The following is a 24,412-nucleotide window of genomic DNA, read 5'->3' on the forward strand; positions in this document are numbered from 1 at the left end:
CTCTGACAGAGGAAGTCCAGTAGCCAGTTGCAGAGGTAGGTACTGAGTCCTAGTTTGTCAAGTTTGCAGATGAGTTGTTGTGGTATTATGGTGTTGAATGCAGAACTGAAGTCTATAAACAGCAATCTCACATAAGAGTCTCTTTTTTCCAGGTGGGTGAGGGCTGGGTGGAGGGCAGAGCAGATTGCATCCTCTGTAGAACGTTTGGCTCGGTATGCAAACTGGAAGGGGCCCAGGTGGGGGGGAGAATGGATTTGATATGTGACATGACAAGCCGCTCAAAGCACTTCATGATGATGGGTGTCAGTGCCACAGGGCGGTAGTCATTGAAGCAGGATGGAGCAGTTTTCTTCGGCACAGGTATGATGGTGGCAGCTTTGAAACATGATGGGACGATGGCTTGCTTCAGGGAAGTGTTAAATATGTCTGGGAAGACATCCTTAAGCTCCCCTGCGCAGTCCTTCAGCGCACGACTTGGGATGTTGTCTGGACCTGTTGCCTTACGGGTGTTGATAGCAGCAAGTGTCCTCTTCACGCTGTCGGCAGAGAGGCACAGGGGCTGCTCGTGTAGAGGGGGATGGGTCTTCTGTGGGCAGGTGCTGTTTTGTGCTTCAAAGCGAGCAAAGAAGCGGTTCAGATTGTTGAGCAGAGGGGTGTTGCTCTCACAGCTCTCTGGCGCAGGCTTGTAGTCCGTGAGGGCCTGAATGCCCTGCCATAGGCTTTGTGCGTTCCTGCTGTCTTTGAAGTGGGTGGTTATCTTGTGAGTGTATTCCTTTTTTGCTTCCTTGATGCCACGGGACAGGTTGGCTCTCGCTGTTCTCATGCCAGCTTCATCCCCAGCTCTGTAGGCTTTGTCTGAGGACATCCCCTGTCAGCCATGGCTTCCAGTTAGCCCGAGTGATGATGTCTTTTGTGTGGGTCACATCATCGATGCACTTGGTGATGTAAGAGGTTACAGTGTCTGTACACTCCTATATGTCTGTCTGGTTGTTGTAAGTGGCTGCCTGCTTAAACATTTCCCAGTCTGTTGTGTCAAAGCAGTCTTGAAGAGCATCGGAGGCTCCCTCAGGCCACACTTTTACCTGCTTACGAACCGGTTTGTTCGCTTTTACCCTTTGTCTGTATGCGGGCATTAACATAACAGTGATATGGTCAGAAAGTCCAATGTGGGGGAGGGGGGTGGCTTTGTATGCTCCTTTGTGTGTAGTGTAGACCAGGTCCAGGATGTTATCTCCTCTTGTTGGAAAATCAACATGCTGGTGTAGCTTTGGAAGTACAGTTTTAAGATCAGCATGGTTAAAATCTCCAGTGAAGATGGTGAAACCGTCTGGGTGTGCCGTCTGTTGTTCACTGACAGCCTGGTACAGTTCACTAAGAGCCGCGTTCTTATCGCTGTTGTTGTTGGTAGGCGGGATGTATACTGTGACTAGCAGAATCGCAGTAATTTCACTTGGCAGGTAAAAAGGACGGCACTTTATGATCATAAACTCCGCCAGTGGTGAGCAGTGTTTGCATACTACTACAGTGTCCCGGCACCATTCGTCACGGATATAAACACAGATTCCTCCTCCTCGTGATTTACCTCCCTTTACAATGGCCCTGTCTGCTCGATAGCATGCTAGCTGCTCCAGTTGTACAGCAGAGTCCGGAATGTTGTCATTTAACCAAGTCTCAGTGAAGACGAGCACACAGCAGTTACTCACTGTCCGGTTCGTTGATCTCAGCAGTCGTATGTGATCCATTTTGTTGTCCAGTGATCGTACATTTGCCAGGAGAATGGATGGTATGGCTGTGCGAGTTGGGCTGGCCGCTAGCCTGGCCCGGACGCCTCCGCGCTTGCCCCTCTTCTGCTTCCTCGCACACCGCTTCCGACGTTTTCTTTCCGGGGGAGGAGTAGCAGGCGAGTCCGGTGTTGTTGCAGGCCGGAGTAGTCCGAGTTCCTTTAGCGTCTCTGTTGCAAAGTCCAGAACGCTGCAAATCTTGCTTTTGCAGATATCTAGTAAAAACTGTCTGCTGTACTTGTAATACGGCGTAGTGAGACGAGACGAACACGTAGAACTTTCGGACAAACACTTTTTAAACGAACAAAACACCGTACGGTTGGGACAGAGAGAGGTCACTGCGTGTGCACGCGCCGCCATCTTGGATCCATGCATTATGCATTATCATGCATTATGATTCTCTCTAATGATCTAATGACATTTGAAGTTAAGGCCACTGGCCTATAGTCATTGTGTTCTTGTGGGCAGGGCTTTCTTGGGATTGGAATTATGATCGATTTTTCCAGAGTTCTGGCACTGTGTGTGTGTGTGTGTGTGTGTTAAGATGTAGTGTGTGGAGGGTCTTAAGGGTGTGCACTGTGTGTGTGTGTGTGTGTGTGTGTTAAGAGGTAGTGTACGGAGGGTCTTAAGGGTGGGCACAAAGAGGCAATGCCAGGCCGATGTGAGTTCCTCTGCAAATGTTTTAATAAGAAAAGCAGACATGTCATCTGGCCCTGTTGCCTTGTGAAAGCATGTAGTTTTAAATACCCTGGAAATCACCTCTGGATCTATTGTTATTCTGTTAATATCAACATGACAATTTACTTGATCTAAAACTGCATCCTGCAGGTCAGAGATGGGAAGGTGTCCCTTGCAGCACTGATGCCATCATTTCCCAGCTTGTTTTCAAAAGCTGGCACTGACTCAGTCTGTTTTAACACATACTGCAGCTGATGATTTATTCCAAAGATTTACAGACAGACAGCCAACAGTGCCACAATATGTGTGCACACAAACCTTAGAGATGTCAGTTTACAGTGAGGGCTACTGAGTCCTGTAGAGAGAAGCTGAACTCCAGACTCCTTCAGGTCATTGTGACTCAGGTCCAGTTCCTCTATGGAGATGGAGGACTGCAAAGCAGAGGCTACAGCCTTACAGGATTCCTCTGTTAGCTTACAATCAGCAAGTCTGCATAGAGTGAGAGGCCAAGAGACAGACGTCAGAAAACACAATGGTGGCATGAATACATTTATATTCTTATTACTATTATAAACATTCTCAATATAGATAGAATATAGGACACTGAAAAAAAGTTTCTGCTTGTAAGAATGGAGTTGTGGTGTTAGTTTTCATCACAGAATCCTCCTCCTGCAGCAATTATAGACTTTGTAGCCTGACAGCTTCTTCTCTAAATGGGTCTTGTTGAATTTGTAGCAATGTGCTGGGTCACTGCCTAGTTTTATGATTAATATTATAGAAGTAATATCACCTTGAGATAAACAGTGTGCACAACACTCAAAATGCTTCTGTGCCCAATGTCTGAATGTGCAGATAAGTCCTCTGTAAGTTGTTCAGAGTGTTACTGACCTCAGTGTCTCCAGGTGGCAGTTTGAGTTTCTAAGACCAGAGAGCAGCTTCTCTTCTGATGTTTGCAGATCACAGTTACTCATGTCCAACTCACTCAGTTGAGAAATATATGACAGAACTGAGACCACAACCTCACGGGAGCTGGGTTTGAGTCTCCAGCTGATGAGTCTATAGTGAGAGAGGAAAACACTACAGTATAAGCAACTTGTCCTCTATACTCCTTACATTCCAAACATGAAATTACAGAAAAAAAGATGTGAACTGTTTTAGGTCCAACAGAATGTATCAGTTTGTGTGCACTGTGCAAAATACAGACCTCACTTTACAGTCTTGATTCAGTGGTTGATGGAGCAGTTCTCCTCCACAGTCCTGCAGCTCACTGTCACTGATGTCCAGCTCTCTTAGGTGGGAGTTTGCCCACTGAAGAGTCAAGGCCAAAAATCTTCCTCTCAGTTTACAGCCAACAAGTCTGTAAGAACATAAACCATGTCACATAGAATCACACATAGTGAAATTAGAGAGGAAATATGAAGAGTGAAAAACTGATGCTGTCAGAGTCTAGTTAAAGGACCAGTATGTAGGAAATAATGGAAAATAAACTGTACACCTCACTTTTTAATGCTCCTCATGCTAGATGTCCAACATTCACACCCCCATTCATGAAAACAATAACTACATCATCTAGAAATAGGGCCAGGTGGGGCGGTCTGTGGGGGATCTGAAGAGGCCCTGCACAGTTGCGCCCCACCTCTTTTTAATGCATCTCATATTAGAGGAGGCACACAATCATTTCACTGGTAGGATGAGGGTGGTGCTCTTTTATTGCACTCAGACATTAGAAGGCACACATAACACAGGGATAGTGGGGTGTGCGGATGAGCTGGCCTGGCAGTAGGATAACAACTGGTTTCAGTGGCAGGGGAGGGCAGGAGTGGGGTGGTTCTGGCATCAGGTTCCACTGCCTCACTCACCCCCCCCCCACCCCCCATCGGCAGCCCGCCCCCCCCTAGGGTTAGCTTGCTCCTTGGCCGTGGTGACGGCTGGAGCAGTCGGAGGAAAGAACGAACCTGAACTATCCCAATATACTCAAAACCTCATAACCACTCCCACTTGACAGTACTACGACCTACAACATTTCATACCATGCCAATCCTGCTGATTTTAACATTTCAACACATAAACATTCATCACACACACACCTTCATGCACGGACATATCTATTCATGCACGCACGCGCACACACACACACACACACACACACACACACACACACACACACACACACGCCCCTCCTTCACCCCCATAGTATTTGACAAGACATTACGCTACAGATTACAGTCTCTGTTTGTTTCATGTTGTTTGTGTTCACATGCTCTATCTATAATTTCAATAATCTCAAATAGTCTTTGTATACTGTACGTTTCATGTCTGTTACACTTAGTTGGGTTTTGTAAGGTTTGTGGGGTCTTGTTAATATGTTTGGAAAAACTCAATAAAAAAAGAGTCTAGTTAATACACTGTACAGTTAACAGTGCTCTATATGAGTCACATCAGCAGGGAGTATTATACTAACAGACAGGCCTGGGACCAGTTCTCTCACATCAACAATGACATTAAAAGTCCAGTGCTTCTCCAACTCATGTCTTGAGTCTAGCATCCAAGAACAGTGACGGTCTGCTAATCTACTCTATGTCCAAAGTGTGGATTTGGTGCAGGTGCAGGTGCAGTCTGCATTATAAGAGACTCCTCTCACCCGTCACAAGACCTCAAATAGTCTTTGTATACTGTACGTTTCATGTCTGTTACACTTAGTTGGGTTTTGTAAGGTTTGTGGGGTCTTGTTAAAATGTTTGGAAAAACTCAATAAAAAAAAAGAGTCTAGTTAATACACTCTACAGTTAAAAGTGCTCTATATGGGACACATCAGCAGGGAGTATTATACTAACAGACAGGTCTGGGACCAGTTCTCTCACATCTACACTGACACAACAATAAAAGTCCAGTGCTTCTCCAACTCATGTCTTGAGTCTAGCATCCAAGAACAGTGACAGTTTTCTAATCTACTGCATGTCCAAAGTGTGGATTTGGTGCAGATTCAAGAAGAAATCTCTCTGCATTATAAGAGACTCCTCTCACCCATCACATGTACTGTTTATTCTCTTGCCGTCTGGCAGCAAATATTGCTTCAGAAAAACAAGAACAGTCAGAAGCTGCAAAGCTTTTTCCAACAGGCCATATGACTGTTAAACTCTTTGTAACTGGCACAAAAGTTGTATACGTAGGTACCGATTTAAAACCATTCAGTGTATTAATTTATTATGCTCATTATTCTGTTCATTTCACATTATCTGAACTCAAGCACTTGATTGCACTTTATTAGTGTTGCATGTGTCTTTTCTTAACGGCTGCTTTTTAAAACTAATTTTTTTTTTTACTTAACTGATTGTAAATGCACACTAGTCCTGAGAAACATTTCCGCTCCACTGTAGATGTTTTACAAATATGGCTGGAATTACAAGTCAACTTAATCTTGAACTTGAATGTGTAGATTTTACTGACCTCAGTTTCTCCAGGTGGCAGTTTGAGTTTCTAAGACCAGAGAGCAGCTTCTCTTCTGATGTTTGCAGATCACAGCCACTCATGTCCAACTCACTCAGTTGAGAAATATATGATTGCAGAACTGAGACCACAACCTCAGAGGAGCTGTGTTTGAGTCTACAGCTGATGAGTCTATAGTGAGAGAGGAAAACATTATAAGCAACATGTCCTCTATACTCCTTACATTCCAAACATGAAATGACAGAAAAAAAGATGTGAACTGTTTTAAGTCCAACAGAATCTACCAGTCTGTGTGCACTGTGCAACATACAGACCTCACTTTACAGTCTTGATTCAGTGGTTGATGGAGCAGTTCTCCTTCACAGTCCTGAAGCTCACAGTCACTGATGTCCAGCTCTCTTAGGTGGGGGTTTGCCCACTGAAGAATCAAGGCCAAAAATCTTCCTCTCAGTTTACAGCCAACAAGTCTGTAAGAACATAAACCATGCCACATAGAATCGCAAATAGTGAAATTAGAGAGGAAATATGAAGAGTGAAACTGATGTTGTTAGTGTCTAGTTTATACACTCTACAGTGCTCTATATGGGTCACATCAGCAGGGAGTATTATACTAACAGACAGGCCTGGGACCAGTTCTCTCACATCAACAATGACATTAAAAGTCCAGTGCTTCTCCAACTCATGTCTTGAGTCTAGCATCCAAGAACAGTGACGGTCTGCTAATCTACTGTATGTCCAAAGTGTGGATTTGGTGCAGGTGCAGTCTGCATTATAAGAGACTCCTCTCACCCGTCACAAGACCGGTGTCAAGCAATCCGGCAAAATATTCCTTGGTCACGACTAGTCTGAGATTTACGTCTCCCAACTGTTTCTTGGATGAATGGGGTCAATGTTTTAAAAAATGTGTTTAAACTAGCACTGGTGGAGCAACCATTTGACTTTAATAAGAAACTAGATTTTTGTTCAAAATCTATACAGCAAGAATAACAGAAATCTGTCAGAGCATGTGGAGAAATTGTTATTAAAACGGTCTGCTCCTACAAGATTTTCCAGGGAGCATGTACCATCGGCCACCAGATGGTGCCATTGCACTGTTGCACTGCACTTTGGACCTTTAAAAACCCAAAGTGCTGTGAAATGCTGTCATCTGGTGGCCATGAAATACATCAGCTATTAGGCCTAAATGGAGTGCAAATTATTTCTTGTCTATATGACGGTAAAACAGTAAAAAAATCTCATAATTCCTTACCAATTATTTTTCTAATCCATTTAATCATTTGTGTTTTTATTTTTAAATGTCGTTCCTTTATACATTATAAATTCTGACATTCGACATTAGATGAGCAGAAATCTGAACAATAGTCATAGTCTTAGGAGCTGACAGTTTTCATGAAATTTCTCCACATTGCTTGGGCGGATTTCTGTTCTTCTTGCTGTATATATCTTGAACAAAAATCTAGTTTATTATTAAAGGGTTGCTGTCAAAATTCACCGGTGTTAGTTTGAATACATTTTCTAAATATCGTCTTTTGAATGAACGGGGGTCAATGTGAGCCGTAAATCTCAGACTAGCGGTGACCACAGGATATCTTGCCAGATAGCGTGATGCCAGTCATTGCAAGGACTGTTTGTTCTCTTGCCGTTTAGCAGGAGATATTGCTTCAGAAAAACAAGAATAGTCAGAAGCTGCAAAATCTTCTTCCCACAGGCCATACTGTTGGAAAAAATCTGTTTTTATTTATATTTATTATTTTTACATTAGACGTGTCATATACTAGAAGTGATGTTTTAACTAGAAGTGATGCTTAAAAACTCTGAGCCATCAAAAGCTTTTGTTGATGCACAAGATGTTCTGAACAGGTGTGAAGAACTGTCTGGAACATTCTGTGCTCCTTCTCGTTTTGTTTTTGTAAACAACTTCTATATCAAACACCTCCCTAAGATGAAGCTCTTTGGAGTTTGTGTGAGCAGACAGGGGCCACTGACATTCTCCCTCTTCGCAAAGATACATAAAGAATCATTATACTAAACGCAAAGATACATAAAGAATCATCATACTAAACGCAAAGATACATAAAGAATCATCATACTAAACGCAAAAGAATCATTATACAAAATGTAAATATGCATAAAGAATCATTATACTTTGACTAAACCACTGCCTCAGTCCTCACTGTGTCACAAATGTATCTATAACAGATAGATAGATCTGTACAGATAGATCTGTGTCTATTTTTTTACTTTATCTTTTAACTGATTGTAAATGCACACTGGTCCTGAGAAACATTTCCTCTCCACTGTAGATGTTTCACAAATATGGCTGGAATGACAAATAAACTTAAACTTAAACTTGAATGTATAGATACGACCTCTGTGAACTCTGTGTCTTTCAGAGTTTTACTGACCTCAGTTTCTCCAGGTGGCAGTTTGGGTTTCTAAGACCAGAGAGCAGCTTTTCTTCTGATGTTTGCAGATCACAGCCACTCATGTCCAACTCACTCAGTTGAGAAATATATGACTGCAAAACTGAGACCACAACCTCAGAGGAGCTGTGTTTGAGTCTACAGCTGATGAGTCTACAGTGAGAGAGGAAAACACTATAAGCAACAGTTATTCTATACTCCTTACATTTCTCAATATGATGTCCCAGTTATAGTGATGTGGACCACTTTTGGATCAAACAGAAAGTATCTGCACTGTACAAAGATACAGACTTCACTTTACAGTCTTGATTAAGTGGTTGATGGAGCAGTTCTTCTTCACAGTTCTGAAGCTCACTGTCACTGATGTCCAGCTCTCTTAGGTGGGAGTTTGCCCACTGAAGAGTCAAGGCCAAAAATCTTCCTCTCAGTTTACAGCCAACCAGTCTGTAGAACACCAACCATGTAACACAGAATCACAAATACAAAATATAAACCATGTAACAGAAGAGTGCAAATAGTGGAATTAGAAAGGACATATCAATGCATGAGTAAAACACTGATGTTGATATTGAATGGTTAAAACAGTCTACAGTAATTTAAATGGGACACGTCAGCAGGGAGTGTTATATCATCAACTGATCTGGGACCAATTCTCCCACATCAACACTGACACAACAATAAAAGATAATGTTTCACAAATTCATGTCTTGATTCTAGTGCCCAAAACAGTGGTGTAATTATTTGTCCAAAGTGTGAATGTATAAATAAGACCTCTACAAACTCTGTGTCTGTCAGTGTTTTACTGACCTCAGTTTCTTCAGGTGGCAGTTTGAGTTTCTAAGACCAGAGAGCAGCTTCTCTTCTGATCTTTGCAGATCACAGCCACTCATGACCACCTCACTCAGATGAGAATTATATGACTGCAGAACTGAGACCACAACCTCAGAGGAGCTGTGTTTGAGTTTACACCTGGTAAGCCTGCAGTGAAAGAGGAAAACACTGAGCAACAGGTCATCTATACTCCGGGTTACATGTATAAATATGAAATCCCAGTTATAGTGATGTGGACCACTTTTGGATCAAACAAAGTATCTGCACTGTACAAATATACAGACCTCACTTTACAGTATTGATTAAGTGGTTGATGGAGCAGTTCTTCTTCACAGTCCTGAAGCTCACTGTCACTGATGTCCAGCTCTCTTAGGTGGGAGTTTGCCCACTGAAGAGTCAAGGCCAAAAATCTTCCTCTCAGTTTACAGCCAACCAGTCTGTAGAACACCAACCATGTAAAACAATCACAAATACAAAATATAAACCATGTAACAGAAGAGTGAAAATAGTGCAATCAGAGAGGACATATCAGTGTTAGAGCAAAACACTGATGTTGATATTGAATGGTTAACACAGTCTACAGTTATCAGTCATTTAAATGGGACACATCAGCAGGGAGTGTTACACCATCAACTGATCGGGAACCAGTTATCTCACATCAACACTGACACAACAATAAAAGATAATGTTTCACAAATTAATGTCTTGATTCTTACACCCAATAACAGTGAGATTCTTCTCTGTCCACGTATGAATGTTCATACCACTGCTTGGTTGAATTTCCTTTTGTGATCATAACAATCTTGTGCGCCAGTGCAACCACATGATTGGGCATGATGTATTCACATGTCGGCTTTTGGCAGCAGAAGTGGCGGCATATATGTAGACAACTGCTATATTGGCATTACTAACTAGCCTCATGCATTTCTATGGAGGATTCTTAGAGTGCTGTGTCTCCTCATTAGAAAATCTCTATTGTGAAGTGTCATGAACTGTCACGTTGCATCAGAGCTATAAAATAGCGATCTTACAGACGTTCAGAGCATAGTAGCATATGACAACATTGTAGCATATGACTAAGGTGGCTTTTAGCTCAGTTACATGGCAGAAGGCTAAGTAAAACAACTATTTGGTTAAAGAGAATCCTGGGATGCGACCGCTTGACAATGAGGGATGGAACAAGACTGGCCTTTGAACATGGCAATCATCCATTTAGAACTAGTAACGACAGTTTCTCCTGCAATTTTAAAAATTAGTTGATAAGTGACAGAAAGAATTAGAATCTACAAACATGTCTTTTTCAGCGATTAAAAAGTGAAAATCTTAACAGCAAATGAACACAACGCAAGTGGCAACAGTGGTATAAGCGATAACGGACTCCACAGGCTGTCGGGGCTGCATTACCACCTGGACCTTTTTTTTATGGTTAGTTTTATCTTGAATTTGACTATTTATTTCTTATCTTTTGGATTTTATCTTCTTTTTATCCTTTATTTGACTATTTATATTTTACCCTTGTTTTCTACCCACAGGGTGCTTGCTCTTTTTCCAAATTAAAATTCCAGACTTTTTCCAGACTTTTTTAAAACTGGATTTTTTTTTCTCAAGACCTTAACTTTATGTACTTGTATACTTGTGTGCCTACTTCCTACTTCATTGGTTGAGATTGTACCAACTGTGTTTATTAGAAATTTAATTTTTATAGGCTAGAATTCAATGAACAAATGCATTATTCACAGTAAATTATGCTTTTACTGATGAAAATGTTTCAAAACATGAAAATCACAAGTACATGAATTTCACATCAAACAAGTGTCACAAAAACTATCGGTAACACTTTACTTGACGGGTGAGTTCATAACACATTCATAGCAGCTGTCATAAACTGCACATAAAGCATTCATGACTGTTTCATGAGACATGACTCAACATTCATACCAAACCTTTCATTAATGTGGAAGACAGAACGACGAAAACTTGTCAAAATAAAAGTCCATCAATCGCAAAGCAGCATTGCCGTTTTTGTAAATATTTCATGAATATCTTATGAAGTCTACATTGAATGTCACTTTACTATACAAGTTGTGAAGTATTTGTAATCACTGAGTTTAACACTGGGAGGCAAACTAGCCTACATTCGACTTGTATTTGTGTAACCTGGAATGGTTGGACATTCCCAGTAGCAAAAGATGAGAAATTATCTGCAAAGGTTACATCATAAAACAAATACATTTTTATGAAACAAAAATTATTTGCTTGACCATGTTCTGTCTTTTTGGCACTGGACTAGCCCATTGACTCAGATGTGACATGGTCAGGTAAGAGGTTTGGAACAAAAACGGCAATGCTGCTTTGCGATTGATGGACTTTTATTTTGACGAGTTGTCGTCGTTCTGTCTTCCACATTCATGAAAGGTTTGGTATGAATGTTGAGTCATGTCTCATGAAACAGTCATGAATGCTTTATGTGAAGTTTATGACAGCTGCTATGAATGTGTTAAGAACTCACCCGTCAAGTAAAGTGTTACCAAACTATCTATAAAAAAACATGAATGGATGGATGAATGTATGTAGAATTCAGTCTCACTCACATCTCATTTTTTCTGTCCTTGACATGACTGAACTTATCTTTATGTTATCTCATTTTAACTTCTGAACAAGCTGTATCACAACACTCACAAAAGTGCATACATTTGACCTAGCGCACTTGGTTAGAACAAAAAATAAACTGCACAGTATGGCAAAGACTCTAATTTTTAATTTCATTTAACTTCAAATCCAGCCATAAATTCAAAAACACGCAACGACCCATTTCTGTTGACCACTAGGCTAGCTATGTGTCAATAGACCTCAGCAGTGACGAAAAGGTGCCAGACTAGGCTAAGCAAGCGTTGATTGGATATCATTCCATTATGCTAATACAGTACGTGACCAGTTAGTAAAATTATAGTTTTATAGCCTACCTTCCTATTTCTCATTTCACAATGCCTTTGAGCATACTGTAAGATTCTACCATACATTTTTTCCATACTTTATTAAGACTTTCACACAAAATTCAAGACTTTTCAAGGTCTGGAAAACAGTGTTTCAAAATTCCATACTTATTAAGACTTTCAAGACTTGCGCAAGCACCCTGTACCCAGCATTTGATCTTCTATTTATATTTTATTCTTCATCTTGCTTTAACTTTTTATCTTGTTTTTCTGATAAACTGTTCCTTAGCATCTGTAAAAGCACATTGAAATGCTCTTATTGTATGAAATGCGCTATATAAATAAATCTGCCTTGCCTTGCCTTGCCTTGGAACGTGTATTATTTTATGTTAACCGAATGCCGTGTCATCCATTATAATTTACATAAACAAGGCTTGTGTGAATTCTGTGTTCTTGAGAGTATTACTGACCTCAGTTTCTCCAGGTGGCAGTTTGGGTTTCTAAGACCAGAGAGCAGCTTCTCTTCTGATGTTTGCAGATCACAGCCACTCATGTCCAACTCACTCAGCTGAGAAAGATATGACGGCAGAACTGTGGCCACAACCTCAGAGGAGCTGTGCTTGAGTTTACACCTGGTAAGTCTGCAGTGAAAGAGGAAAACATTGAAACATTGAGCAACATGTCCTCTATACTCATTTCTTAATATGAAATTCCAGTTATAGGGATGTGACATTTTTAGACCAATCAGCAAGCAACAGCCTGTGCACTGTGCTACAATTACAGACCTCACTTTACAGTCTTGATTCAGTGGTTGATGGATCAGTTCTCCTCCACAGTCCTCAAGCTCACTGTCACTGATGTCCAGCTCTCTTAGGTGGGAGTTTGCCCCCTTGTGAGCCAAGGCCAAAAAGCTTCCCCTCAGTTTACAGCCAACAAGTCTGTACACATGAACATGTATCATGCAAACCGGTATCACACAAAGTGAAATCAGAGAGGATATATCAATTCAAGAGTAAAACAAAGATGCTGTTACTGTCTGGTTAACACAAACTATTAAATGATAATGTGTCATGTCCAAAACTGCAAGTCGGATAAGAGAGGTAAATAAATATAACTGCCCCATATACAGTATGTGAGGGATAAGAGAAGAGAATAATTAGGGATGGAATTGATACGATTTTTTCAGTTCAAATGCCATAGTTGATTCTGCTTGTTGGTCCTAATATTGATTCCTGATCAATTAAAGGGTATAGAAAAATAAGAGCTACTGAAATCAGAAAGTATAAATCAATCAAAAGTAAAACACTGATGCTGTTATTGTGTCTACTTAAACTTAAACTTAATCTACTTTTAACAGTATGCATAATTTAAAGCAGTACAATATCACTGACCTCAGTGTCTCCAGTTTGCAGTTTGGACTCAGAAGAGCATTTGCCAGTTTTTCTCCTGACTTCTGCAGGTCATTCTGACTCAGGTCCAGCTCTCTTAAGGGGGAGTTTGCAGACTGCAGAGCTGAGGCCACAATCTCACAGGACTTCTCTGTTAGATTACAGCCAGCAAGTCTGCAAAAGAGGCAAAAGAGTTGTCACACGGAGCTCTTTCGGTACCAGGCCCCAATGCACCACACCACACACAAACACCTGACTCCACTATTACACACCATGCATGTTGAGCTACTGCTAATTACCAGCCAAGCTAACCTTGTGGGTGCACACACAAGTTGTTTGTAGTAGCAGTGTTTCATAACACAAGTACCTCATAGTTAAATAATCACAGAAACATATATTGTCTTTAAATAATCTGAGCGTGGTGAGTGGGAGCCACACTTGTTTGTTTGTTTGTTGGTCCTCTCTCTCTCCTGCAGCACTTCCGGGTGACTAAAGGACCTGAGCTTCTTCTTCTTCTTCTTCTTCTTCTTTTTTATATGGCGGTTGGCAACCAGCTTTTTGGTGCATTACCGCCACCATCTGGACTGGAGTGTGGATCAAATGGTCATCCTACACTTTCCTAAATTCTTTTAAATAACCCAGTTACCTTCAAAAAAGAAAACAAAAAAGAAAAACAAATTTCACCTGATTCTCTTTGCAGTATATCATTCAAATTTAATGTCATCTGGATTTCACCAAGTTGTGAGATAAATCTTTGTCTGGCTTGATGGTACTCAGGACAAAACATAATTACATGCTCTATGGTCTCTTGACTATTACAATATTCACACATTCCATCAACATGCTTTTTCATGGTAACTAATGTTCTGTTTAATCCTGTATGTCCTAGCCTCATTCTGGACACCACATCTTCTTCTTGCTTGCTTCTGCATGTATTCCTGCTCCTCCCCACCTTTCCTTGAATACTATGCAGGTGTCTTCCAGACTGTTCGTTATCCCATACAAATTGCCATTTTTCATTTATTTTAGCTTTGATTATACTTTTGACTTCAGCTTTGCTGTATTTAATATTCAACTCTATGTCAGACTTCCCTGCTGCTTTCTTTGCACATGTATCTGCTAATTCATTACCTCCTACACCTATATGAGCTGGTACCCATATAAATGTAGTACTAATACCAGACTTAAGCAGATTGTTGGCTAATTGCATTACTTCATATACTATGTCCTGTCTAGACTCAGAGTGACAACGTTTAAGGCTTATTAAAGCTGAGCTAGAGTCTGACGCAATCACAGCTTGCTTAGGTCTATTGCTCTCTACCCACAATAAGGCCATCCATATTCCTATAATTTCTGCTGTGTATACAGCTAAATCATCATTGATTCTCTTTCCAGATTCAATGTTTAATTGAGGGATAACATAAGCAACTCCCATTTTCTTATCAGTCTGCTTAGATGCATCAGTATATAAAATGACTGCTTCTTTATATTTGCTCGCAATGTAACTCTGGACCCTGTAATGATCCACTTCAACATCCTTCTTTTCCTCTAATAAGCCCAAGTCTACTGGAACCTCTGACATCAGCCAAGGAGGAACAACAGGATATGCCACTGTAGGGCTTATTTCAAGAGCACTGATTCCCATATTTATTACCTTTTGTTTTATTGTCCAACCAAAACTTTTAATAAGGTAACTCTCTCTCTCTTGACACTGCCATAAGACTGATTGACTCATGTGTTTTTCACTATGACCCCTTAGATTTGTCCAATACACAAGAGACAGCTGGTCTCTTCTAAGATAGAGAGGCATCTCTCCCATCTCTACCTGGATTGCTGCCACTGGCATGGTCTTAATTGCCCCACAGCATAGCTTCAAACCTTGGTTCTGAATTACATCTAGTTTCTTAAGTGATGTTTTAGCAGCAGACCCATACACTACACACCCATAGTCAAATACAGATCTCATCAGCCCTGTATAAATGGCTTTTAAAGCAGGTCTACTTGCTCCCCATTCAACTCCACGCAGACACCTCATCACATTCAACACTTTCTTGCATTTCTCAATATTTTTTTGTATATGCATTGTCCAAGTTAATCGTTTGTCAAACCACATTCCTAAATATTTGAAGAATTCCACTCTTTCTAAATCTGCCCCAGATAATTTGATTTTAACATCTACATTTATTTTCTTCCTAGAGAAGAATAAAGTCTTTGTTTTATCTATTGAGATCCTAAACCCCCATTGAAGGGCCCATTCTTGGACTCTGTTCACTGCCTGTTGCATCTTACCCACCACAAAATCTATATTTCTTCCTTTTTTCCACATTGCTCCATCATCTGCAAACAATGCCACCCCAACTGAATTTTGTATGTCTTTAAAAATATCATCAATCATTATTGAAAATAATAGTGGACTAACAATACTTCCTTGTGGGACACCATTTTCCACACTGTATTGCTCACTTAATTCTCCATTTATTTTAATTTGAATTGTTCTATTAGACAAAAACCCTTTAATCCATTGGAACATCCGTCCCTTTATTCCCAATATTTTAACCTTTATCAGTATACCTTCTTTCCACAACATATCATATGCCTTCTCAATGTCAAAAAACACTGCCACTACATTTTCTTTGTTCACTTGAGCCTTCCTTATTGTATCTTCAAGGCATACAATGGGATCCATGGTGCCTCTACCTTTCCTGAATCCACTTTGATAATGACTCATTAATCCTTTCGTTTCAACCCAATATGTAAGCCTGTCATTAATCATCCTTTCCATAGTTTTTCCCATCTGGGATGTTAATGCAATAGGTCTATAGTTAATTGCTATTTTAGGATCTTTCCCAGGTTTCCTAATAGGAATAATTATAGACTCCTTCCATTTATTATATAGACTTAACAAAACTTCCTTCCCCTTATCACTTAAGTTCTCCAACATGGAATAGCAGATTTTATCCATCCCTGGAGATGACTTACCTAATTTACTTAATGCCTTATTGAGTTCAGATTTCGTAAATAACACATCCAATACCCCTTCTTCGCTATCCTCAATGTCAAACACATTGCGATATTTTTCAATTGTAACTTCTCTACCTCTTTTTTCTTCTTGATTTAAATTCCCTGAGCTGTGCACCTTGGCTAATGTTTTAGCCATAACCTCTGCTTTTTCCTTATTATTGGTGATCGTTCTTTGCCCCTCAACCAACACTGGGTATCCATATTCCCTTCCATTCCCTTTCATTTTTTTAATCATATTCCAAACTCTCTCCACTGGAGTAGTTCGACCAATAGAGTCACAGAACTTTTTCCAATTATCTTTTTTAGCTTGTCTTATTGTTTTCCTAACTATTGCCTGAGATCTTTTATATTGAACTAAATTCTGAAAATTATGTGTTCTTTTTAACTTTTTAAACGCTCTATTTCTACCTTTAATTGCTTCCTTACATTCTGTAGACCACCATGGCACTATTTTAGTTAACGTCTTAGGCTTAGTTTTTGGGATTGATACTCCTGCTGCAACAATTATTCCACTGCCAATTTCATTACACAATTCCTCAATATCCTGATTTTTATCAATAGATAGTAACAATTCATCACTTACTTCTCTATACTTACCCCAATCTGCTTTTCCTAAAATCCATCTCTCTTCTCTTATGTCATGTTCAATTCTTAATTCCACTCCTATCTGAATTCTAATAGGATAATGATCACTTCCTACTGTGCTTTCCCTCACTACCTCCCAGTCACATCTATCTGCAATGGTTTTTGTGACAATAGTTAGATCTATTGCTGACTCTGTACCCCTTGCCACATCTATTCTAGTCCCAGATCCATCATTCAAACATACTAACTCTTTCTCTTCCATAAATTCTTCGACTACATTTCCATTCCCATCATCCCTCTCTCCCCATAATGTACTATGTGCATTAAAATCCCCACACCAGATAATTTTCCCTGTCAAATCCTTCCAAATATCCTCCAGTTGCCTTATCTCCACTTGTCTACATGGGTTATAAAAGTTTATAATTGTCACATTATCTTCATTTGTCCATACTTCTGTAGCAATGTATTCCAAGTCATTCCCCCTCTTTACCTCTCTATACTGAAGTCCCCTTTGTATAAAAATTACAACTCCTCCTCCTTTACCTATTTCCCTATCCCTTCTTATAGAGTCATACCCCTTTATTACAAAATCCAACCTAGGCACTAGCCAGGTTTCTTGTATACAAATAATATTAGGTTTCTCTTGTAAATTTTCAACATAGTTTTTGAATTCTTGGCCGTTTGCAATTAAACTCCTAGCATTCCACTGAAGTATAATTAAAACCATTATACAGGCCCACTCCATGACTGTGATTGTTGTGTTTCATCATTAAGAATATCTCTTACTCTTTCCCAAGGCATTCCCTTTGCATCCAGGTATTTTTCAGCTGACTTTACAATTATTTTAATTCTTTCAGTTCTACTAGTGGTCTGTGCTGAGCAATTGATTATCTCAGCCATGAAGAGCACAAAATCACCTTTACTCACAATCAACGTATCTTCTTTTAGTTGATCACACTTTACACATTCCTTTACATCTTTAGTCCCATCCTTTATTGTTTCTACTGGTACACCTACACCTCTTGGGACTTTCTTAGTTGCCTCTGCATAGGAAACCCCTTGGACTACTTTAATTCGCTGTACCTCCTGCATTCTTTTGTTAGCCTCACAACCTCCATATGCTGCACTATGTTCTCCTCCACAGTTGCAACATTTTAGTTTTGCCCCTTCTTCACACTTTCCATATTCATGTTCACCACTACATTTGCTACATCTTTGTTTGCCCTTGCATATTGCCGCTACATGCCCATATCTTTGACATTTAAAACACCGCAGTGGTGGAGGAATGTAAACCTTGACATCATAGCTCATGTAACCAATCAAGACTTTTCCTGGGAGTTTAGCTTCGTCAAAAGTTAACAGTACTGATAGACTGTCACATATAACTCCATTCCTTCTTGTTTTAAGTCGCTTTGCTTCCCTTACTTTAACATTTTGTATTCCTTCTTTCACTGAATCCACTGACTCACTTAGAGGAATCCCAGAGATCACACCCCTAACAAAGTTTTTGTCATATGCCATTGAACACTTCACTCGCTGTCCATTTAGTTTATTTGTCTTTATTGCTTTCTGTTGTTGTTCATCACTTTTACATATTACCAGTAAAGAACCATTCCTCAATTGTTTAGCGCTCCTTACCTCCCCAATGTCTTTATGCAGACTTTTGGTTAGTTGGATTGGACTCCACTCGTTAAAAGTAGTCCCCTCTTGTAACAATTTGATAAACACCTTGAACTCATCTTCACTCCTTTTCACCGTTTTTATTTCTTTATCAATGTCACTATAATCTGATTCGTCTCTATCTTTAGTTTTCCGTTTCCTATTGATTACTTTCCACTCATCCAAACTCCCGCGTCCAACATCCATCTCCCCATCCTCACTTCCTGATCCGTCATTTCCTGACCTCTGACCATTCACAGTCCAGTTGTTGCCAACCGCCTGTAGCTCACGATCAACAGACAAACGTCTACGCTCCTTTCCTCCAGATGCCGCCATTCCACCCGGTCTCCAAGGACCTGAGCTGTGGAAGCTAACTGGCTTTGTAGTGCCAGCCTCGTTATGATCCGTGATTTCATCCAATTGTTGTTAATTAAGTGTAAATTAAGAGTTGTGAAGAAATCAGGGTTTTGTAATGTGAATGGATGTGTTGTATGTAAAATGTGTAACCTTTTGGCTATTTCGAAATCTTGCCATTGGTTTGTAAATGGGAGATTAATGGGGTTTGGTATGTGTACAGCTGTTTGGGGTTAGTTGTAGGGGAGGGGCTAGTGGTATTTAAGACCTCAGAAAGAGGTAGCTCTCTCTGCCCATTTTCATTGCAGTCTGGTTTGTGGTGCTGGGCTGTGCAGTTTTGCTCTTTAGACTGGAAGTTTTTCTTTTCTTCTTTAGATACATTTTGTTTTCTGTTCTTAGTTCATAGGCCTACAATATTTTGTACATTTTGGAAACTTCAACTTTATTTTTGTTTCTTTTATTTTTGGTCACTTGCTCACTTTTGAGAACCTTGGACTGTAAATAAAACACCTTCATAGCACTGGAGTTGCAGATCTTGGCTGAGTCATCATTGTCACAGAACCCATGTGACATATGGTGTCAGAAGTGGGATTAAATTAAATGGTAATGTGTCATGTTTAAATCTGCAGGAAGAGTGAGAGAGGAAATAATATAACTGCCCCAAATAAAATATGTGCCAGGCCCAAAACAACACGACTAAGGGGGATAAGAGGAGAGAATAATATATGAGCCCTGAATACCATGCACAGTTAACGCTGATTAACCCAGAGCTGCATGAGCAGACATCTGATTTATTTAATCAGTTCAGACTAGGGTTGGGTATCGTTTGGGTTTTATCCGATACCGGTGCTAAATCGATACTTTTAAAACGGTGCCGGTGCCGAAACGGTGCCTGAACCGGTACTTTGTTTTTAAAATGTTTTAAATTAAAATGGTCTAAAGCATGAATTGCTTTTTTTTTATTGATAAGACAAATTTGAACATGAAATTGAACGGTTATATTCAATTTACTATCAATATCTCATTGCCCCTACGAATAATACATTTAAATGTTAAAACAGCTTGCCATGCATGCAGACACAATGGTGAGCTCTGCTTTCAAGTTTACCCAGTGTAGGCGGTTTGCCATAATGTATGTTAAAACCGCTTGCCATAAAACTGCCAGGTCATGGACAAGGCATTTGCAAGCAAGCTAATCTAACAGGGACTCTATTTTCCAGTTAATTCAGTGTGTTCCCAAATGCTTCAAGAAATTTCATGTCTTAACCCAGAACAGGCTACATGTCGGTGTTGAAGTGTTTCCCAGCGCTAGCCTTGTATGCATTTTAACAGCAACTATGGCTATGCGCTAACACCAGTCAGCTGAGTTTAATTAGCGATAACGTACGGAGATGGTTTCGTAGCCTCTTTGAAAGCTCAGTCAGTGACATCAGGTATGTAACCTACATATTTATATTTTTGCCAGCTAACATTTAACATGATCTTCATATTCATTGTGATGCACAATGCACATGAAAGATTAATATCATGCCATTATGTTGTTTAACACATCGTGAAATAAAGTTTTCACCTTACAACTTTGCTGATAACATTTCAAATAAATGTCAGTTAGCGCATTAGCAAGGATATTGTGTAATGTATAGGCTAGCCTACTGTTGATGTTGTTTCAGTAGCCTTTTGCTTGTGTGTAGTTAGGCCCACTGCTAGATTTTGGCAGGAGCTCGCGATATCGCTTTAAAGTAAGCTACTTGGGCTCACGCAAGCTGTCAAACACTGTCCACTCGCCTATGTGGTGCACCCCTCTGGTTTATACATCCAGTGTTTATCATATGTTAGCTAACTGTATCTGGATGTGTTGCTATCAGAGCAAGACGTTAAAGATGGCGCATGACATACAGTGATGCCTCGTATAAAAAAAATAAATAAAAAAACGCTATTTAAGCACCGAAATAAGGCACCGAAATCCACGTTGTTATTTGATGCAGTTACTACCGTTTGCGTCGGCACCGGTGCCATATTAGAACCGTGTTTCGGTGCCCAACCCTAGTTCAGACTGGAGAGCATCATATTCAGTGTTTTACACCCCATTTATACCATGCTCCTCCATAGAACATGTGCACCTGCTGATCTGATTTGATCAGGTGCCGAGATGGAGTATTCTCTTGATGGAGTATTCTCATGATGGGAACATTTACACTATTATAAAAAATATACTATTACTACTATACTAAAAATCTCTACACACACACACACACACACAAACACACAAACGCTTTAACAAAGTTATTTTGCATCCTGCATAGACTGGAGACCTGGCATTAGCTGTGCTAATTTGTTAAAAACTGTTGCATTCTGCAAACCTACCACCACAAATATAATTCAATTCTGTGGGAAACACTGCACACCAAACATGAGTTCTAGCAGAAAACGTCAGAATTGTGGAGTGTGTGTGTTATGATTGAAGTGTTAATTATGATACTCACACAGCCTTTCTGCAGCATCTCACAGCTGGCACCAGTCTCCTCCGTCCCTCATCTGAGGTTTTGTATTTCTTCAGGTCAAACTCATCCAGCACCTCATCAGACATCAGAAGCACATGAGCCAAGGCTGAGCAGTGAGCCAGTGTGAGCTGTTTCACGGCACCTTTCTCTGCCTTCAGGAAAGCCTGGATTTCATCATGAACAGAAGAGTCATGCATTTCCACCAGGCAGTGTAACAGATTGATGCACCTCTCGGGGGAGATATTTTGTCTCTGCATCACCTTCAAGTTCTTGATTGTTTTCTTCACACTCTCTGGGCTGCTGTGTGTGTGTGTCAGGAGGCCAAGCAAAAGTCTCTGATTTGACACCAGAGAAATACCATGAAGAAAGCGAACAAACAAATCAAGGTGTCCATTCTTGCTTTCCAAAGCTTTGTTCACTGCATTCTTCAGCAGCTCATCTAGAGGCACATCTGTCAAAGTCATGAACTTTCTGCTAAGAAATGGTTTCAGGACCTCCATGTTCTTATTCAAGTAGGAGGCAAACAAATGAAGTGCAGCAAGAAACTCCTGGATGCTCAGATGGACAAAGCAGTAAACCTTCTTGTGGAAAAACACACATTCCTCCCTGAAGATGTCAGTGCACATGCCAGAGTACACTGAAGCTTCACTGGCATCAATGCCACACTCTCTCAGGTCTTCATCATAGAACATGAGATTGCCATTCTCCAGATGCTTGAAGGCCAGCTCTGCCAGTCTCAATATGACACCCTTGTGTGATTCCAGGAGCCTCTGTCGATCTGTCTCACTTTCCTCTTGATACTTTTGGTTCTTCCTGGTGGTCTGGATGAGCAGGAAGTGAATGAACATTTCAGTCAGTGTTTTGGGGGCTTCTTTCCCATCATCCTGTTCCAGTATCTGCTGAAGGACAGTGGCTGAGATCCAACAGAAGACTGGCATGTGGCACATGATGTGGAGACTCCTAGTTGCCTTAATGTGTGAGATGATTCTGTTGGCTTGATTCTGGTCACTGATCCTCTTCCTGAAGTATTCTTCCTTCTGTGGGTCATTGAACCCTCGTACTTCTGTCACCTGACTGATGCACTGAGAAGGGATCTGACTGGTTGCTGCTGGTCGGGAGGTTATCCAGATGAGAACAAAAGGAAGCAGAGTTCCCTGAATGAGGCTCGTCATCAGCACATCCACTGATGATGTTTGTGTCACATCAGACAACGACTGGTTCCCTTGGAAATTTAGTGGAAGTCGACTCTCATCTAGACCATCAAAGATGAAAACAATGTGGCAGTCTTTGTATTCACTATCCTGTAGCTCTCTAAGCTCAGGGTGGAAGTCAAGCAGGAGCCTGTGAAGACTGTACTGATTATGTTTGACCAAATTCAGTTCACGGAACGGAAGCACAAACATGAAATCTACATCCTGGTTAGCTCTCTCCTCTGCCCAGTCAAGGATGAACTTCTGCACTGAGACGGTTTTTCCAATGCCAGCAATCCCCTTGGTCATGACAGTTCTGATGTGCCTCTCCTGTCCAGGTAAGGGCTTGAAGATATCATTGCAGTTGATTGCTGTGTCCTCTGTAGTTTGTGGCCTGGATGCTGACTCTACCTGCCAAACCTCATGCTCATTATTCACCCCTTCACTCTCTCCCTCTGTGATGTAGAGCTCTGTGTAGATCTTGTTCAGGAGTGTTTGAGTCCCTGACCTTATGATGCCTTCACATATGCTCTCAAACCTCCTCTTCATACAGGCTTTATGGATCATCATTACTCTGGTCAGGACAGGGTCATCTGTTTGGCAATACACAAACAAACAAACCAAGAGATGAGCATTATTCATAACTAATTGATCAGTGTGTCTAGAACACAATTTATTTTTTCAAACAGTATAACATCAAATGTATCTTAACAGATAACAGATTATATACCATTTTGATTTCTTTAAAAAAAAAATGGTCTTTTCATCCAAGCACAAGCCTTGCTCTTGGACACATATCTTCTAGACTCACCTGTTAGTCTTGTCTTTTTAACTGGAGCATGCTCAGTTCGCAGATGGATGTCAGGGTTTATAATGGGTTGTGTTCTGGGTCTCTTTCTGCACTGGGGGCAGCTGAAGTCTCCTGATGGACCAGACTGGCTCCAGTAGCTGCGGATGCACTGCCTGCAGAAACTGTGTCCACAGCCGGTGATGACTGGGTCCCTCAGTAGCTGCTCACACACTCCACACCTGGACTGATCCTGGGTCAGAATGAACCTAAATCCACAACAGGGACAGCAATTGCACAGAGAAACACATCAGTCACAGCACCTAATACTGAAGAAAAGCCAATAGCAGTGTCTGCACACATACAGTCTGAGGAACACATTCAACAGTGGAAGTGCAGATGAGAGTTTGTAGAAAATGAAAATGATTTGTGCTTTTAAAAAGCACTTTTGATATTCAAATACCGCAATTTCCAAACTATTAGCAGATAGGTAAGAGGTTTATACATTGATTTTTTTCCACAACTTCTTCAGCTATGGGGGTATAATGTTATTATTATACCCCCACTGTCCTGCGGTTTATACATAATGCGGCTAATGCTGTAGTGCACACTTGTGTACTAAGGACCACACACACCACAGTGTTAATTTTCTCAAAGGATATTTAGACAAGAATTATTCATCAACGTTTTATTTCATTAATGGTAATATAAATTAGTGTTGTTACGATACCAAAATTATTGTTTCGATGCCAATACCAAGTCAAGAATTGTGATTTCGATGCTTTTTCGACACACACACACCTGTCTACTTTTGTATATGGGTAAAAAGCTGAA

The 24,412-nt window shown here is 40.5% G+C and overlaps 1 protein-coding gene across 3 annotated transcripts in view; it reads right to left on the reverse strand.

The window, feature by feature from the left end:
• Positions 1-24,412, reverse strand: part of LOC143126619 (NACHT, LRR and PYD domains-containing protein 3-like) — a 213,887-nt gene that overhangs the window by 107,123 nt on the left and 82,352 nt on the right. For all 3 annotated transcript variants that reach the window (XM_076288281.1, XM_076288282.1, XM_076288285.1), the window contains 14 exons: positions 23,603-23,847; positions 21,584-23,384; positions 13,485-13,655; positions 12,879-13,031; positions 12,564-12,734; positions 9,445-9,597; positions 9,137-9,307; positions 8,621-8,773; positions 8,312-8,482; positions 6,221-6,373; positions 5,907-6,077; positions 3,664-3,816; positions 3,348-3,515; positions 2,778-2,948 (listed from right to left, as the gene is read on the reverse strand). In XM_076288281.1, the coding sequence (XP_076144396.1) occupies positions 2,778-2,948; positions 3,348-3,515; positions 3,664-3,816; positions 5,907-6,077; positions 6,221-6,373; positions 8,312-8,482; positions 8,621-8,773; positions 9,137-9,307; positions 9,445-9,597; positions 12,564-12,734; positions 12,879-13,031; positions 13,485-13,655; positions 21,584-23,384; positions 23,603-23,847 (4,005 nt within the window). The remainder of the gene's footprint in view (positions 1-2,777; positions 2,949-3,347; positions 3,516-3,663; positions 3,817-5,906; positions 6,078-6,220; positions 6,374-8,311; positions 8,483-8,620; positions 8,774-9,136; positions 9,308-9,444; positions 9,598-12,563; positions 12,735-12,878; positions 13,032-13,484; positions 13,656-21,583; positions 23,385-23,602; positions 23,848-24,412) is intronic.

Source organism: Alosa pseudoharengus, unplaced genomic scaffold (assembly GCF_046254945.1).
Source record: "Alosa pseudoharengus isolate Yale_2024_CS ecotype anadromous, Long Island Sound unplaced genomic scaffold, YU_APseudo_1.1 YU_APseudo_1.1_scf_1, whole genome shotgun sequence".
Taxonomy (NCBI): Eukaryota; Metazoa; Chordata; class Actinopteri; order Clupeiformes; family Clupeidae; genus Alosa; species Alosa pseudoharengus.